The sequence below is a fragment of the Dreissena polymorpha genome, chromosome 1, assembly GCF_020536995.1.
Source record: "Dreissena polymorpha isolate Duluth1 chromosome 1, UMN_Dpol_1.0, whole genome shotgun sequence".
Lineage (NCBI taxonomy): Eukaryota > Metazoa > Mollusca > Bivalvia > Myida > Dreissenidae > Dreissena > Dreissena polymorpha.
In genome coordinates, this window is record NC_068355.1 from 38,997,790 (window position 1) to 39,016,380 (window position 18,591).

General features: G+C 35.0%; 3 protein-coding genes across 6 annotated transcripts in view; 1 reads left to right on the top strand and 2 right to left on the bottom strand.

Moving 5' to 3' along the window:
* The window catches only part of LOC127877385 (uncharacterized), a 130,171-nt gene that overhangs the window by 96,739 nt on the left and 14,841 nt on the right, over window positions 1-18,591 (top strand). The window contains exon 7 of one of the 4 annotated variants that reach the window (XR_008048420.1): window positions 12,340-12,402. The exons of 2 other annotated variants lie outside the window; for them this stretch is intronic. The gene's annotated coding sequence lies outside the window, so the exon portion shown is untranslated. Of the gene's footprint in view, window positions 1-2,165; window positions 2,718-12,339; window positions 12,403-18,591 lie in introns of those variants that run through there. One more of the 4 variants, XR_008048419.1, reaches the window with a different exon arrangement.
* On the bottom strand, window positions 12,769-14,725 carry LOC127865032 (uncharacterized). Its single transcript, XM_052404907.1, has 3 exons — window positions 13,966-14,725; window positions 13,544-13,635; window positions 12,769-13,273 (listed from the first exon to the last, which is right to left on the bottom strand). The coding sequence occupies exons 1-3, from the start codon at window positions 14,524-14,526 to the stop codon at window positions 13,036-13,038; spliced, it is 891 nt and encodes a 296-aa protein (XP_052260867.1). The 5' UTR covers window positions 14,527-14,725; the 3' UTR covers window positions 12,769-13,035.
* Window positions 14,565-17,594, bottom strand: LOC127868293 (uncharacterized). The gene is made up of 3 exons (XM_052409966.1): window positions 17,450-17,594; window positions 16,854-17,053; window positions 14,565-16,535 (listed from the first exon to the last, which is right to left on the bottom strand). Exons 1-3 carry the CDS (start codon window positions 17,592-17,594, stop codon window positions 14,565-14,567), a joined length of 2,316 nt encoding a protein of 771 aa, XP_052265926.1.

Sequence of the window (18,591 nt, forward strand, 5' to 3'; positions counted from 1 at the left end):
TGAACTCAGGGTCCGCGTTTATGTTTCGAAAAATGCTCACAACTTGTATCAAAGCATTTGTTGGGGGCATATGTCATCCTATGGAGACAGCTCTTGTTTTATTTTGATTTTTAAATTACCAGCCTGTCAAGGTTGTTACCTTGTAAACTTGTATGCAAGAAAACGTAACAACATAGAGGGTAATTGATGTAAATTTAAATGATTAAAATGAATCAATTTTTTAAACCATTCATTCACTAAAGCGTATTAAAATACACATTCATATTTATACATTAATACTTGTCAGGCATGATTTTTATCGAAAAAGAGTTATTGCCTACTTTGGCATTTCCATTTGAATGAAGGAATATGTTTTCTTGTCAAAAACTCTTAACTCTTCATTAATTGAAAAAAGATAAGATGATTCGTATTGATGTCACAGCCTGGTGAATAATAATGTTTTTTAGTATAATGATATGTAAAATATGGTTGCAAATGAGTATTAATCAAAGTTGTTGACATTTTCTAGGAAGATTGAAATTTTATGAATGAAGAAATGCTTTTTCCTTCTCTAAATCTCTGAATTCTTGTCATAATATTTTGTTTGCTAGATTGGTGATCTTCATGAAATTTTTCATTTGCCAGATTTTTATTTTATTGGCATTGGTAATTGCCCATTACAAGTTTCGTAGTCTGCTGTTACCAGATATATTGAAAAGCGTGATTTTGTGTGTGTTATTTTCTATGATTATCAAAGTCAGACACAAATTCTGACTGTTAACTCAAGCAAAATTATGTGCTTGAGTTGGTCTTTCAATAGTATAACTCTCTATTGGTCTTGTATGTGTATTGTGTTTATGTTTAGCTTTTATACCATTTACTTACTTGAATCCAACATTAAAAAACATGTAAAATTTTAAGATTTCTAATGTATTCATATATAAAGATCAGTGTTGGGTTTATTAGGAAGGAGCATGACCCAGATTCATCATCAAACATAATCCTGATTATACTTCATTGCCAAGCAAAATGTACTATTTGTACTTATTGTTAATGAGAGTTTTATTTAGAAGGGCTGTTTTGTGAATTTAATCATTCTTTTAGTTAGTTTGTATTATTTAAATAACTTATTTTTATTTCAATTTTGCAGCTGTTTGATTGATCTCAGTTATTTTATAAAGATTTATAATGTAATTTTAAATATAATTTATTTGTTATGATATTTGTTGTGTAGCTATTATATGCATTCATATTACAGATTATTGTAATGTTTGTATTTGAATTTGAAATCACTAAGCGCCATATATTACTGTAGGCTTTTTAAAAATCAATTACAGTAAATCAAAACGTAATTGAGCAAATTCTCATTATTATTTTCGATGCTGTGGAAAATTTATTTATCTGTTTTTCTAAGCTATAATTGGATTTTCGCACTTGGAAAGTGTTAAATATGCAAATTATTTGTCATCCTGTTTGCGATGAATGCATTGCTTAAAATTATTTATTGTGATAAAAATCTGCTACCTATGCATAAATACGCATTACTTTTAAAAGATGCATATTTCTTTTCAAGGTCCAACATAGTTGATGCAACTTTGCTTACTTTACATCAAGAAGCCAGGATATTGTTCCACATGATTTAACATTGTGGGTATTTTTTCAGAAAACAAGGATGGTCTGCATGCCAGATCAAAATGCTTCAAACTTAAGAAACCGAGTATCTTTGCAATATAGTAGTGGGGGACATATTGTTTTTGCCCTGTCTGTCTGTTGGTCTGTTTGCACCAATTTTAACATTTTGCAATAACTTTTGCTATATTGAAGATAGCAACTTCAAATTTGGCATGCATGTGTATCTCATGAAGCTGCACATTTTGAGTGGTGAAAGGTCAAGGTCATTCTTCAAGGTCAGAGGTCAAATATATATGGCCAAAATCGCTCATTTTATGAATACTTTTGCAATATTGAAGATAGCAACTTGATATTGGGCATGCATGTGTATCTCATGGAGCTGCACATTTTGAGTGGTAAAAGGTCAAGGTCATGGTCATCCTTCAAGGTCAGAGGTCTAAAATATGTGGCCCAAATCGCTTATTTTATAAATACTTTTGCAATATTGAAGATAGCAGCTTGATATTTGGCATGCATGTGCATCTCATGGAGCTGCACATTTTGAGTGGTGAAAGGTCAAGGTCATCCTTCAAGGTCAGAGGTCAAATATATGTGGCCCAAATCGCTTATTTTATGAATACTTTTGCAATATTGAATATAGCAACTTGATATTTGGCATGCATGTGTATCTCATGGAACTGCACATTTTGAGTGGTGAAAGGTCAAGGTCATCCTTCACAAGGTCAAGGTCATCCTTCAAAGTCAAACGTCATATAGGGGGACATTGTGTTTCACAAACGCATCTTGTTATGTATTTTTTAATTTTAGCTCTCATTTACAAGTAAAGGCAAGCTAATTTTATTTATGTTTTGGTGTGCCAGGTACTTTAGCTGCGACAATTAAAGTTTTTTTAGGAGGAATTTCATGTAAACTTTAAATGTATTTTCCCCTATTTCAGAGAATTCACATGCCAAGTTTGTTGATTCTTATAGTAAATTTGTATATGAAAAAAACTTGGACAATTGCATACACTGGGTAATTGCTTGAGGGATTTAAATCATATTTGTGTCGCCTGACTATGGTCAGGGGACAAATAGGTGTTACATGCTTTGGCAGCGTCCGCGGCGTCACACTTTTCGAAAAAGGGTCATAACTTTTGTGTCCCTTCAGATATTGCTTTCATTTTTGGTTTGCATGTGTATCTAAACACCTTTCCATGCGCATACAATTTTTTACCCCTGTGACCTTGACCTTGAACTTTAGGTTATCGTTCAGGTTTCGAAATCTGTGACCACGATTCGAAAAAGGCTCATAACTTCTGCGTCCCTTCAGATATTGCTTTTATATTTGGTATGCATGTGTATCTGAACAATCACTTTCCATGTGTATACAATGTTTTACCCCTGTGACCTTGACCTTGAACTTGAGGTCAGCTTTCAGGTTTCGAAATCTGCGACCGTGATTCAAAAAAGGCTCATAACTACTGTGTCCCTTCAGATACATGTATTGCTTTCATATTTGGTATGCATGTATATCTGGACAATACCTTTCCATGCGCATACAATTTTTGACCCCTGTGACCTTGACCTTGATCTTGAGATCAGCGTTCAGGTTTCGAAATCTGCAACAGCTATTCGAAAAAGGCTCATGCCTACTGTGTCCCTTCAGACATTGCTTTCATATTTGGTACGCATATGTATCTGGACAACACCTTTCCATGCGCGTGAAATTTTTTATTTTGGGGTCCGCGCTCAGGTTTCAAATTTGACTGCTATAAAGTAAAAGCTCATAACGTCTGTGTCCCTTCATATATTGCTTTCTTATTTGATACGCATATGTGTATCTGGACAAGACCTTTCCATGCGCATTTAAGTTTGGACCCCTGTGACCTTTACCTTGAACTTAGGGTCTGCGTTTAGATTTGAAAATCTGCGACCGCGACCCAAAAAAGGTTCTCTGTCTTGAGCTTTACTTTAAACATTTTTATAATTATAATAATAAACGATTTGATATTTGTGAACTTTGACAGTTATAAAGATATTGGTGAACTAGAAACGTACTACAGCCACCGCAAACCTGTGTGGATAGCAGTTTAGAATTGAAGAGAATTCACAAATTATCGCACAAAGGGGGGCATATTGTGTTTGGTCTGTCAATGTGTTTTTTTTCTGTTTGCTATTAGATTTACAATATTCATACCAAATTATTTTGGTCATTCGTTAAAAAAAGTTTTGCTTATTCAATATACTGTAAAGGTATCGGTATGAAATTTCGTGGTTTAATAAAAAACAACTAATTCGTTGACACGTATTTTCGTGGATTTCAAATTTTTTGGGAAGATTGACAGTCATAATAATTAAACTTTTCTTAAAACAACCAGAGTAATGACGAAGAGTAATCTGCTAATGTGTGTTGACAGCAAGGCTTGTGATTAATGTGCACTGAGGCATGAAAGTGTTGCCGATATTTTTCGATAAGAGCGAATAAGCGGCAATCTTGTGGGTACCCGCTCGCTAATTGCCATCATTGTTGTTTTGACAATATTTGCAATCCTCTGCTCAATCGGTCCCCTAGTAATAACAATTGAGTAATAAGGTCCCCAAAATACAGGTGTGAACAGTTATGTCTCTTTTAACTTTAATTGGCACTAATTGACATATATTATAAATCTGCAAACTGTTAATTTGACAAGTCACGTAAAAGAGAACAATGGTTGATGTACAGTTTATATACTGTGCTTGATTTAAAAAGTATTATTACCCAAACACTTATCAAGAAAACAACATATTGTATTACCTAGCATATCTCAATAAAATATCTCAGATAACCGAAACAATAGAGAATGTCGGCAAAGACATTCGGAAAGGACCGATTTCGGAATAAAAATGTAAAAATAATCGTTGGTACTTGAATCGTGGTTCAGCGGAACAACGAAATCCACGAAAATTCGTACCACACGAAATTCAATGGTTTTACAGTATTGCTAAATACGACAAAAAAGAGAAAAAGTTTGATTGTAACAACATTAAGAATAAATGTCCCATCCCTGTTATAATAGTAAACAAGTAACACAGGTATGCTACCATCAGGCGACACATCCAATTCGCGGAGTTGTAGTTAAATAGTTATTCCCCTCATTTAAATGGGTCAAAATGACAAGTTGTAAAATATTTGTACCACATGTTAATGTTAATGAGATAGCAGGATTAGTTTTATTCAAAAACTTCTGGGATAAACAAGTATTAAAGAAATGTGTTTTTTTTACAGGATGTGCATTTTTATGATATTTTGTGCTTTTTAACAGTGACTGTAAACAGTTAATGCTTCGGTATTTGAAGTATTTCCTGCTCATGTACATTGACATTAATAGACGTTAATTCATGGTTTATATATCTTGAAAAGAATTTGCAGTTAATGGTTTGGTATATATTTCATTTCCTAGCTTAAATTACACTCAGGTATTTCACTTTATTATTCAATGATTTACTATCTATGAATTTATGTGTCAACAGCATTTGCATTTGGTAAGGTATTTCTTGTTTTATAGTAATTCAGCAAAAAAGGGTACTGAAATCTGAACTTTATTCCTATAAACAATTTCAGCTATTTAAAGAATGAAATTATCTCTAAATCATTCCTTGTGCGGCCTTTTTTTCCCACCATCAACAACTTCTCTGAAACCACAGCTTATTAAAATGTAGTAGATTTTTCAATAATAATAATTTGTGTGGTGCTCTGTGAAAAGTGGGTTTAATGCATGTGCGTAAAGTGTTGTTCTAGATTAGCCTGCGCAGTTTGCACAGCGTAATCAGGGACCACACATTCCGCTTTTATTTTATTTTTCATTTGAAGGAAGTCTTTTCTAAGCAAAAATCTAGTTTAGGCTGAAAGTGTTGTCCCTGATTAGCCTGTGCGAACTGCACATGTATTCAATCCCTTTTCACAGAGCACGGCTCATTTCTTTACGTCTGATTAACAATTGTATTATGGCAAATCCAAAGCAGGCAGGTTGGTGGTGGTTCAGGTGGGTTTCGACCAAACAGACTTTGGATATTAAGGCAAAAAATACTGAATGATCAGACAGAGTTTAAGCACAAAATGGAAGGCCCTTGATTCCAGGTCAAGAGTTCAATTCAAGGAACAAGGTCAAATCAACCCAAAACAATCTGTCCAGTTGTTAACTTTTTGAAGCATGGATGGGAATTTAAATAATTTGGCAGAAGTGATGAGCATTTTAGACCAGACTGTCTGGTGGAATATCCTGGTCACTAGGTAAAGGTAAAGGTCAAAGGTCCAATAAAAGAGATTAATCAAGAGTACTTTGTCGGAGCTCATCAATTAAATAACAAAAATTTACAGCTTTAATAAATGGTTAAAACATAAGACGTATGTGTTCCGTTATATTGTTTTAATAGAATACCAATCATTCATGATGTACTTTAGTGACTACTTTTGTTCAATATATGTTCTGAACAAATTTTCCTGTAAATCACCATGCAGTATACACAAATTATACAAAAAGGCAGCAATTGGTTTTTTGCATAATCAATGATGAAACTGTTTGAGTTGTTTAATTTTGAATGTATAAAGTGTATGTAATAGTATTTGATATTGGCATTGCACACTATATATATTGTTTTGCGCATGTTAGCATGTTTTATTTTTTTAAGTGTTAGTGAAGTATATCTCCCTTAAACGGACCTATTATAATAGTATTATATTAAAAGAGTATTATATGTGGATACCTGTGTCAGGCGGGCGGATGGCTTCGAGGAGAATGATGTCCTCTCATTATCGGAAAGAGTTTTAATCGGATCATTAAGAAACTTGGTAATAATGTGTATGGGCACAATATCTTGGCCAATTTTGATTACCTGCAACTTCGTATTTAGCACTTTTGAATTATTGCCCTTAAATAAAACAAGGCCAAAATAACATTGTTCTCTGACTCGATATTATAGGAAGTTTAAATAGGAACATCAGGAAACTTTAATGATGTTTGTTGGCATATACTCTCCACCGAGTTAAATTACCAGCCAAATTACCTGAAGAAGTATAAGTTTATTACTATGACCCTTGAATGATTCCAAATTTACAACATTAATATTGTCTGCTCTCTAGATTTTTTTAGGTCAATTGCTTTAATTTGTTGACCACATTTGATGACACGTTGATGGGGCTATTCAGATCAAGTTCAAGGTCATTGTAACTAAAGTATACAATGTAGTGTGTAGCTCACATATGGAGATCTAGCTTGGGATAGCATATTGGGCTGGTAAGGTCAAGGTCATAGTTACTAAAAAAATAACGGTTTCTGTTCAATAAGGTTGGTTTAAAAGAAAGTATTGCAAGGAAATATGTGTTTAGGTGTCTTACCTGCATACCGAGCTTGGAGTTGCATAAGGGACCAATCGGGTTGAGGGAAAGGTCACTGTAAGTGTTACTAGATAAAAAAAAGTTTCAACTACGGTATGTAACTTGAGTTTGTATGGAGGTAGTGCACTGAACTTGAGTGTGTAGGTTGCTGTCAGGTAGACTAAGCTTTGGATTGCAGTAAGTGCCAGTGGATTGATGCTGAGGTCACCTTTTCTTAACCCTTTGCATGCTGGGAAATTTGTAGTCTGCTAAAATGTAGTCTGCTGAATTTCTAAATTAGCATTTTCTTAGAATTTTTTCAAAGAAAACTATCAGAATAGCAAACAGTTTGGATCCTGATGAGACGCCACATTCTGTGGCATCTCATCTGGATCCAAACTGTTTGCATAGAATGTGGCATCTCATCAGGATCCAAACTGTTTGCAAAGGCCTTTAAAATTTAGTTCCAGCGTTGTAAGGGTTAAAGTAGAACAACAGTTTCTGCTTAATTACTTGAGGTACCATACAATCGAGGTTTTATGCTGAAGATTTGTGTGGGTTTCTTACCTACAGACCTGGCTAGTGATTGTATTTTAATTATTTCAATTAAATGTGATTTATATGTTAAATGTTGAAGATCTGGTTGTATGGCTTGTTGCTTGCTGTATGCACTGTTTTCTCTGGATCAAATTAATACATCCTTTTAAGATTAATGGAATCTTTGCCTTTGATCAGGCTTATTCTGCAACGCTGGAACTCATGTTTATTGTTTAGCAAAACAAAAAACTCTTTACTCAACCTAAACAAATAACAATTTTTTTTCGGCGTAAGCTGTTTTAAGCCAGCTTTTCACCCTGACTTGACCTTTGTAAGTGTCCAATAATATTCAAATAAAATTTACCGCGGCTAGGTACGAATGAATACACTTCATTTATTCCATTGGCTGAGTTGAGTATAACACCAGAACATTGGAAACATAACCGCGTCTTTGTAACACTGTTTTACTGCATGAAACAATTTTATCTCTAATTAAAAGGCTCAATAGATAGAACAGTTTTACAATCAATTTTCGACATAAATACAGTTTGTGCGTTCACCTTTTATTTTCAGAGAATTACCAGCGCAAAAGCGTTTATACTAAAGGCTATATTCTCATATTTAGTACTTACTTGCATTGCATTTCAACTCGCGAGGTTTCGGGTCAATTCGAAGCCAGTGTGTAAAAGTCAGAGTTTATATACAGGTCATCACCGGAGTTCGCAGAAGGGGTTGCGATCTTTTCATTGAAGGAAAAAATTGTAATCTATGCTATTTTTGTCTGATGGAGTAAATAGTTTGTTTATTCGCTTTGTCGATATATCAATATTTTAGGCACAGCTGTTGCCTTGGTCGTGTACTGTTGGCGTAAACAAGCCGTCGTTTCAGCAGCAGAATTGTTACCTAACTTTAATGCATTGCATTCCAATCCGCAAGGTTTCAAGGTCAGTTTGCGGTCAGTTGCAGAAATCTTTATATAAACGCCGTCTCGTAAACTTTGTGCACTTGAAGTCTGTTTTGATCAGAAAGATACTAAATAAAGATGTGGTATGTCAATCATCGATTTTTAATATGTTTTCAACATTTGCATGATAAGGACCAATTTTGATAAAATTAATTAGAAATATTTATCCATTTAGACCAGTTTATTAAGCATGAGCACAATAATTCACTATACTATAATTATGCAATTAAATAAGATTCGAGTATTGCCGGCTGACCTATATGCACTCGTTTATTTTCATGTTTCTTGTGTTTTTCTATTCTGTAAATATAGATATCTGAGTAATAATATCACATAAAGCAAAATAAGCCACGAAATCTGGCGCAACACCCCGTAATTGATTTGCTTGTGATGTAGCTAAGAACTGCGCAGAAAAAAGGCATCCGCTACTTTTTATCTCATAGAGATAACTTTTGATCGTTCATAAACATCGACCACAATCAACGCCGTATATCTTTTTTTAAAGATATTTCTTGTTAATAATTAGAAATTTTAAATAACAAATGCAATAAGTTTTTGTTATATATATTTTCGCTTTATTTTATTCACAATTGTTTATGTCTTACTGTTTTTATATTTTACGCTGTCATTTCAGTTAGTGATTTGCTAAGCATGTAAAAGTAAAGAAAATATAATGTTAATGTTGAAAAATTGCTTGTATTTTACCTTGTGTTTCATGTTTCTTTTCATGTGTATTTATTGCAATAACAGATGTATGCATTGTGTCATTTACTGAATAATCTGTCTTGTTGAATACTAGTGTCTCTTTCCAGCAGTATTTCTTGTAAAAAGAGGACTGCATTACAAATAAAATGTTTTAATTGTTATTAAAAAATAATAAAGATGGTTTAACAAGTTTAATACTAAAGCATATTCTGAAAAAGTATAATGACTGTTGATATGCCCCTTTAACAGTTCCCATTTGTTGTTGTGCCAATATTAAAATAGTGTTATTTAAAGTTAAAATCAGAAGAAAAATTCAATCAAATAATGCAACTTAATAACACTAGTGCTTTTCGCTGTTTGTATCTTAAAAGGTAGGCCAATTGTTTTGTATAGAAGCTATCTGCATAATTTGTACGAATTAATAGTCAGTAAAATGATGCAATCAACTTAATTCATTTTAACTGAAACTAATAGATACGTGTTCATGCATGTATGCGTTTGCAAGTTGCCGAAAAAATCAACAAAAATGGGAATATAAAATTGTAAAATGCACATCTTTTTTGTTTGATTTCCAATTAAAATGAATCATTCTGATAATGTAAAATGTTCATGATTGATTAAAGGTGAGAGTATATTGCCTTTTATGTTGCTGTTGACAGTTGTGTTTTTAATTTCATTAACAACATGTTTGGTATTTATAGAAAGTTTTATTTTCATTATGGGACAAAATGATTAGTAAGATGCAAATTATTGACAACATCCATCCATTTGTCAATGCCTGTAGTGCACTTAAACGGTCTTGTTCACAGATTTTCATGATATATAAAAATGTCCCTAAAGGAATTTAATAACACAAATGAACTTATTGGAATTGTTTAAAAAAAATTATAATAAAAAAGAAAAAGATAAAACTAAAAAGGTGTGCCTGACTTGGAGGTTTGAACCCAATACCTCTGGAAGCAGAAGCTAACGTGTTTTCCCTACACAACGAAGGCTTTCAAATAAGGAGGGAAGTGTAAAACAAGTTAGATGTGATGTCGGGTAGCCAGGTTTGGGGTAAATAATCAATGAAAAGCATTACAAAGGCTTCATTATTTTTCCAATTTTTATTTATTTATTTTAACAAATGAACTCCGGATTGTTTATTTTTTGCTAGTTTGGATATTATGCATGCACTCTTTTTTAATTTGACGACTTTTTATTTCATTACCACTTTTGCGAAACTGTGAACAAGTCCTTTTAAGAAAAACTCATTTGATACATCAGTTCAAGTTCATATGTTTGTAATGATCTCAAAAATGTTTTATTTGGCAGCAATTTGTATTACCGGAACTTTATATTTATATGTACTCTTGTACACCAGTATGATGTTCACTCACTGGCAGCAAGCATTGTTTACTGTGAACTTGTTCAATGAATATATAGCACAATTAAGTATTAGTGTTACATGCAAGTTGAATTGTTATACCAAGTAGTTGAATTGTAAAACTTTACTGTTAACTTAAGTACTTGTGTGCATGGTTACACAAACCAAGGGATTTTGTTTACCTTGAAATTTAAAAAGATATTTGAATTGTGCTACATTATATCTTTGACCGTTTGTTATTTTGAGTAAGTTTTTTTTTCGCATTCATGTGAAATATACAGATCTTTGGAGAATGTTTCGAGTTTGAGTTGTATTTCTGGCTTTGTAACTTGCAGTTTTCAATTAGTACTGTTTCTGTTCAGTTACATATTGCTTAGACTAAAAATTTCCTGAAATGCATCAATAATAAATTGATAATAAACAATTGATTGCATTAATAGATAAATGCACACGACGGAACATACTGCAAATGTTTATTCAGCAACAGCACTCAATTTATTTTGTTCTTTTATTTACAAAAACATGCTTAAAGCCACATTCCTGAAATTAAATACATGTGAATCAATACATATATATGCAATTTGAAAGTGTGCAAAATTGTCATTAAATCTATAGCCTAGTTAGCAAGTAATATACTATTTTTTTAGTTTAAAACCGAATGTAGGATTGTTATACGGTGTATGTCTATTTCGACAAACGCGATAATATTTAAGTTGTAATGCGCAAAAAAAACGGATTTATACCATGTAACACCAGATATATTCTAATTTGCATAGATGAAATTAAAGCTATAGCCTAGTTAGCAAGTAATTTATTATTTTTCAAACGGTACCGCATTTAAAATCGAAAGAAGGATTTCTAGACATATACGTCCATGTCAACAAACACGATTATTTTTATGTTTTAAAGTGCCTAAAAAGACGGAATGAAGATATATTCAAATGGCATAGATAAAATATGTTTCTTATATATACTAAAATTAACTTTCATTTTAAGGTGTGTGGCTTTAAAACTGAACAGCTACGTATATTTACAAACAGTGATAGGTAATCTGTGCAGCATGTCTTTCCATAAAAAAGTATTTCATTAAAATATATTTTCACTGCATTCTATTTTCGCATTATTAATACTATTTATGAGCTGTATATTTATCAGTATTATTTTAAAACAGTTATTAATAGTTTGCTAGTATGTTACTTTTCGGATGTGACCACGGATAAACTATACATGTAGATGGCTGAATTTTGGTAATAGTTTTGGTAGTAGTTTAGACAGCGTCCTACATGTTTTCAGAAATGAATAAATATTTTGAAATCGTTTTTCCATTTTTATATCCCCCACTATAGTAGTGGGGGACATATTGTTTTTGCCCTGTCTGTTGGTCTGTTGGTTGGTTTGTCTGTTGGTTCGTTGGTTTGCGCCAACTTTAACATTTGCAATAACTTTTGCAATATTGAAGATAGGAACTTGATATTTGGCATGCATATGTATCTCATGGAGCTGCACATTTTGAGTGGTGAAAGGTCAAGGTCATCCTTCAAGGTCAAAGGTCAAATATATGGGTCAAAATCGCTCATTTAATGTACACTTTTGCAGTATTTCAATATTCAAAATAGCAACTTGATATTTGGCATGCATGTGTATCTCATGGAGCTGCACAATTTGAGTGGTAAAAGGTCACGGTCATCCTTCAAGGTCAGATGTCAAATATATGTGGCCAAAATCGCTCATTTTATGAGTACTTTTGCAATATTGAAGATAGCAACTTGATATTTGGAATGCATGTGTATCTCATGGAGCTGCACATTTTGAGTGGTGAAAGGTCAAGGTCATCCTTCAAGGTCAGAGGTCAAATATATGTGGCCCAAATCGCTAATCTTATGAATACTTTTGCAATATTGAAGATAGCAACTTGATATTCGGCATGCATGTGTATCTCATGGAGTTGCACATTTTTAGTGGTGAAAGGTCAAGGTCATCCTTCAAGGTCAAATATATGGGTCAAAATTGCTCATGTAATGTCACTTCTGCAATATGGAAGCTAGCAATTTTATATTTGAAATGCATGTGTATCTCATGGAGCTGCACATTTTGAATGGTAAAGGGTCATGGTCAAGGTCATCCTACAAGGTCAAACGTCATATAGGGGGACATTGTGTTTCACAAACACATCTTGTTTAGAACTTTGCCCCCCCCCCCCCTCATGTAGTTTTTCTAGTTCAAGATTTAAGAATGGTTGCTAGCTGCCTTTTTAACACTATATTTGCCCATAGAAATATACATATGCAAAATATTAAATATATAACACACATCAAATCAAAAAGTTGAACATACAGGGGCAGTATAATGCATTAATATCAAAGCAATCACTCTATATACAATCATTTGAAGCTCAAAACTTGTTTTGAGTAAACAATTTTTGTAGTATGTAAAACAAAATGCACTTAGATATACAAAAGTTGTTTGTGAATTATTACTTCAAACCACTTGAACACATACATTCACGAAACTGCCATCGTCAAACACTAGTGGTATATTTCACGCGCACAGCAGTTGCCATTGGCACCAATTTCTGGTGACCAGGCGTTCTGTTCTCGTTATCAACAACGGCCAGTCCCTGGGTTTGGTAGTAGTCCAGAAGCGCAATAATGTTGGTGAAATGGAGGTCCTTAGTGATGAAAAAGGAGAAATCCTGCCCGTGTCCAATGTTGTTCACTTTCATGCGAATTCTATAGTGAATAAGCCGTCCAGAAAAACTAAAATCGACAGTAAATATGCATGAATTACTAGATCTAGAAATTGTGTAGTTTAAAAAAATAGACATTTCTTTAAATTGTGTGATTTTATGTGTAACTAGCATAAAAAATAGTAGTAATGGTCTGCAAATTTCGGCGTCCTTTAAATGTCTTATTAGAGTAAACATGTTATTAAAGTAGATACACTTTGTATTTCACATGCATTGAATAACTTTGTTACACTACTGCATTCCATATGAGGTGTTGGTATATTTCTGTATATTGACTTGCCTGATAGTGATCACAAGGCAGTGTTTCTTTCTGCTATACCAGATGACGTAAGTTCCAAGGCGTGGTAGTGCCGTGGTCATTGTTCTTGGAACCTGAAATTGTCATCTTGAACTAGATCTTGCTTCAAAGTTTGAGTGCTTCAAAGAATACCTACATTATGTTGACTGATTTGTTTCATGTGCTGTACCTAAAGACTCGAAAATCAGTTTTGTTTTTTGTTTTAATAACATGGTAATTCTCAAGGAAATACCATTATTATTGCTATGGATCGTTCTTCAAATAAAGGAAATATACCATATTTTTATTTCATTTCATACGAATATGTCGTGACCAGTTCCTTTGAAATATGAGGTAAACGTGATTTTTAAATCGAAAAACGACAAAATAACGCCCATGAAGTTCAATTGTACTAGTACACTTACAGTGTAGTCTGTTTCCATAGGACACCACCCAGGGTAGCCTGCTAGTATTGCCCGGTAGTGGCCGAACACATGGTCCCCTTCCAACAAGTGGTCTAGAGACCTACTCGAAAATGAGGCGCGTAAAGTCAGCTCTGGAATTTCTGTTCGTGCCGAAGGGTCCGAGTTCACTATTTCGACCTTCGGGCTGAAGTTGACAGACCTATTTCGTCCCGACAAGGAGCTTGACAAATTTTCACTTTCTGTTCCAGATAAATCGGAGCTTGATTGACTTGAAAATGATACTGAGCGAAACCCGTCAAATAGTGTACCGGCTGTTTGCATATTGCTGGCACACACATTTCTTCTTCTGGGAACTGGTTGGCATACACGAATTCGACTCTCAGATGAATCTCTCGTATTTGTTCTTTCTAACAACGTACGTTCGTGACCATCACCATTTGTTGGCTCCATTTCCTTGGGCGATATGCCACGTGTACTCTGTGATTCATTACTGTCGGGCTTGGAAAAGGGACTATTTTCCAGTTCTGGCTTCAGTCTCTCTGAACTTTGCCACGCTGTCATTCTTACTGAATTTTCAATACCGGACTTTTTTGAAGAATTTAATGAGTCTTCACTTTTGAATATCTTATTCTGGGCACTGGTTTTGATCTTTTCAATTTGCTTGGTTTCTGGGCACAAACTGGTTTCTTTTGTTCCATTATGTTTGCAGAAGACGTCTCTACGTTGGTTGCAACAGCGGTCAAAACACTGTTTATAATGCTGTCGTTGCTACACATTTGACAAAGTGCACTTTTTGTTGTATTCTCTGTCTTCCGGGTATTGTATCGCCCAGGAAATCGCTTTCGCCTCACCTTTTCATCAGCAATACTGCTTTTATCTTGTTCAACAACGCTTGGTGTTGGAGAAAATATTTCAGCTAGTGTTGTCATATCCCTTTGTCTACCAGACCGGTAACCAACATAGTTTGACTCGTCGGTCTGTTTTAAGTCCTCGTACCTATTCTCATCGTTTTCAAAACTCTCATTTCTTTCATTTGTGAATCTGTTCCTATAACAATCAAACAAAGCGTAGTTTATTGGTGAAAACCTATCTGCAGAACATTCGTGATGGTCCATTCTGGTTTCTAGATCACCCATAGTTGGTGATTCTTCGCTGTTCTGTAGAAACTTATTGAAATCCAAATAGTTCGGAATGTCATCTTTGTCGGAGATATCACAATTGTTTACCATTCCCTCACCATGTTCTTCTACCTGATCGGTTATATCTTCATTAGCATGTGTTGCAGATGTGAACAGCGTCTTCAGATGCGTTGTGGAATCATCAGAGAGTTCTTCCTTGTCGAAGCGCGATACATTTCCTTCGTGATACGATTCGTGTACTACTTTGGTATAGCTCAAGCAACTGTAAAACTTTCTTTTATTTTCGCAACGTGTTGGCTTATCACAGTCATTTAAATTAACAAGACCGGTACCGTTTTCTTTTTGCGAAAACATGTACTCTTTTACATACGTTATGAAACTGTCTGATTGGTACACTGGATTTTCACCCAAGTTACCTGCAGTTTCTGCTGTCACGTTAACGGGCGATTCTACATTAATACCATCACCAAAACTTTGCATCATTTCAGAGACCGTTTCATTAAGAACTGCCCCCTTATCATCTCCGATGGCACTACATTTATCAAAGCTATCACATAACATGTCGGTGTCAACGAACTCGCCATCTTGAACGTTTTGTTTTTCACTTACAATTTCACGTCGAAACACATCATCCTCACCAATCCCATTGATTATTTCCTCTGAATTCATGGTTTTATCTTCATCGCTATTACAACAATCGGAGCCGTAACTGTTGTTAGTGTTCGCCGAGTTCTGCCTCGAAAGATTTGAGATATTACGTACATTTAAATCTGTTTGGTTTTCACACGCAACTGGATTTCTGAAAATCTGTTTAACATAGCTGTTTTCGTTGCTTACATGAACACAATTCCCGTTGCAATCACTACATGATTTGCGCATATCTACATATTTCTCATGGTCCGATTTCTTACAAATTTCATCAAAATTCTTTTGCATGTTGCGTTCCATTGTGATTGTTTGTTTAGCGCCACTCTTTGAGTCTTTTGCATAACTTCCCGGCCGCTGAATACACTCAGACATCGGTGATGTTGAGGACTGTTTGCTGTCGACGGTATTCGTAAAGATTACTTGCGGGTGTCTCTTTTTGCCATGCAACGTGTCTTCAGATTCACGTTGCGATGACATATTTGCATAACACACTGTTGGGTCACTGTTGTTATAATTGGTAAAACTTTTTTTCGCCACTGATGTGCTAGTTGGGACTTTAACAATCGGCGAAACATTCGTTTCCAAACTATGTTTTCGGGAATTTGGTGACGTTCCCATGTCCTCATATGGTATATTCAGATAGAAGTGCCTGGGATGGTTATAGTTCATGGGTAGGTTGATGCGCGCACTCACGGTGTTGTCAATATCGACACTGGAGTCAACAGTGGGGTCCTGTACCATGGGTGTCAGTTTTGAAAGTTTCAGAATCGTCAGCTGTCTTCCCTGTAAGAAAATAAACAAAACATTCCGAATATACGAAGGCACTGCGAGATAAATGCTGGCATTCTACATCGTTTTTATTAGCGACTTCTTTTAAAATGAAAGCTTCACGCTGATGACTTATTTCTTTTAATTCAATCGCTTTTGAAATGAAGAATTAGTACGATCCACAATCGTGTAATATTATATGCGGACATGTGAGACATCGTTTGCTGGGTTATAAAAACATGATATCAAAATGTATCTCCGTGTAGCCGCTAATAGCATGGCATGAGAAAATGATGTTATTATACAAGATGAGTACAATAGTAATGCTCATACCTTGAAGTCCTTAGCGATCGAGCCTGTCCACGTTACGCCCGGGTCTAATAGTCGGAATTTTTCCTCTAGAGGCGTCTCTAAAACGCCCGCTAGGCTCTCCGCGAGGCTTGCATCGGCACACACCTGCGCAGAGACGTGATTGATCTCGAGGCTGTCCTCGTGCTTTATGCAAGCCATGAGATTGACGCAGACGACTCGGGCTACAGTGAAATAAAGGTTGCTTTATTAAAGAATTGTACTCTGGAATCCGACGTTATACCATGGGCTTGACGAAGGCGACAGCAACTGCAGTAAAAAAACATGGTGATTTTTCATACATGTTTACACTCGAGTCAATTTGAAAAAAAGTATAACTTGGCTTGGTTCTTGACGATGGTACCGACGACCAAGTAATGATCTAATATAAGCGTGATGCCGATATGTTCATGGTCCAAGTAGAAGGATGTCTTGTATATTGTTATGTCCACGTGTATATATGCGCCATATTAGAAGAATGACCCAATACAACACAGAAGTACTCAGACCTAATACAAATAAGAAGAGCCCATACTCAATACAACAAATAATCGCCATAACTAACTACGAACAATACATACTGTATATGGATCTCTCAAGAAGAAGCAAACAGTCCTCTCTGTCGACACTCCTCAGCACTGTATGAAGCACGTAGAGAGTAGAGGCGGGACCTCTTCTCGCCCACCGCTCCAACATGTCTGCACCGGCCGCGGGCTCGCGTCGCATAAAGACGAGGTCGGCTTCGGGGAAACCAAGCTCATCCCCTACAATCTCCTAATCACCGACCCCGACCGGTCCCTCGATTAGCAGGGTGCCTATGTCGCGGAGTACCTGAAAAAGTCATCATAGCCTTATGTGAAGCGCATATGTGTTAAAAGACAAGCAAACAAAAAAATGGTGAAGTAATTTTCTCGGAAATACTTCTAAGCACTTGGTTAGCTCATCATATGACATACTTTCAAGCAGTACCGAAGACTATTGTAATAGCTTATAATACACGTTGCAATCAATAAGAAAGAAAGACAGAACGAACGAAATAAAGACAGAACGAACGAACGAACGAACGAACGAACGAAAGAAAGAAAGAAAGAAAGAAAGAAAGAAAGAAAGAAGAAAGAAAGAAAGAAAGAAAGAAAGAAAGAGAGAGAGAGAGAATGAGAGAGAGAGAGAGAGAGAGAGAGAGAGAGAGAGAGAGAGAGAGAGGAGAGAGAGAAAAGAAAGAAAGAAAGAAAGAAAGAAAGAAAGAAAGAAAGAAAAGAGAAAAAAAATAAGAAAGAAAGAAAGAAAGAAAAGAAGAAAAGAAGGAAAGAAAGAAAGAAAGAAAGAAAGAAAGAACAGGCCTTTAGGTACTATCTCGAAACAATATTATTATTCTACGAATTTCAAGCTAAACCACAGGCCCGACAGCCCGGGGATAGTAGAAATTCAGTATATAGTCGAGCAAGTGAAAATTTATATGTTACTATAATTGCATAAGAGTCCGGGATACTGGATTAAAACAATTGATGTGATAAACTGACGGATGGGCCTACGAGAGTCCTCTACACCAAGTAAGATACTAATTAAAGCTCGATTGGTAATTGTCGGCTCGGGAATTGTAACGCTTAATTGGTCGTTGTCGTTTTTTTTAAATTAGTTATGTTCACATTTATGTAAATTTTCTGTTAAACCCTTCGATGAATCTATGTACTGAAGTACTTTCTAGCACTTGCTAACTTTTACA

What these genes read in the sequence shown, in the direction of transcription:
- LOC127868293 (XM_052409966.1), bottom strand. Translation starts at nt 17,594, where the DNA reads ATGCGACGCGAGCCCGCGGCCGGTGCAGACATGTTGGAGCGGTGGGCG. An exon ending in TCTTGAGAGATCCATATACA is followed by an intron (nt 17,054 to 17,449) that starts GTATGTATTGTT and finishes ATTTCACTGTAG; the next exon opens with CCCGAGTCGTCTGCGTCAAT. An exon ending in CGATCGCTAAGGACTTCAAG is followed by an intron (nt 16,536 to 16,853) that starts GTATGAGCATTA and finishes ATTTTCTTACAG; the next exon opens with GGAAGACAGCTGACGATTCT.
- LOC127865032 (XM_052404907.1), bottom strand. Translation starts at nt 14,526, where the DNA reads ATGACAGCGTGGCAAAGTTCAGAGAGACTGAAGCCAGAACTGGAAAAT. An exon ending in CTATGGAAACAGACTACACT is followed by an intron (nt 13,636 to 13,965) that starts GTAAGTGTACTA and finishes TGACAATTTCAG; the next exon opens with GTTCCAAGAACAATGACCAC. An exon ending in TGCCTTGTGATCACTATCAG is followed by an intron (nt 13,274 to 13,543) that starts GCAAGTCAATAT and finishes TGTCGATTTTAG; the next exon opens with TTTTTCTGGACGGCTTATTC.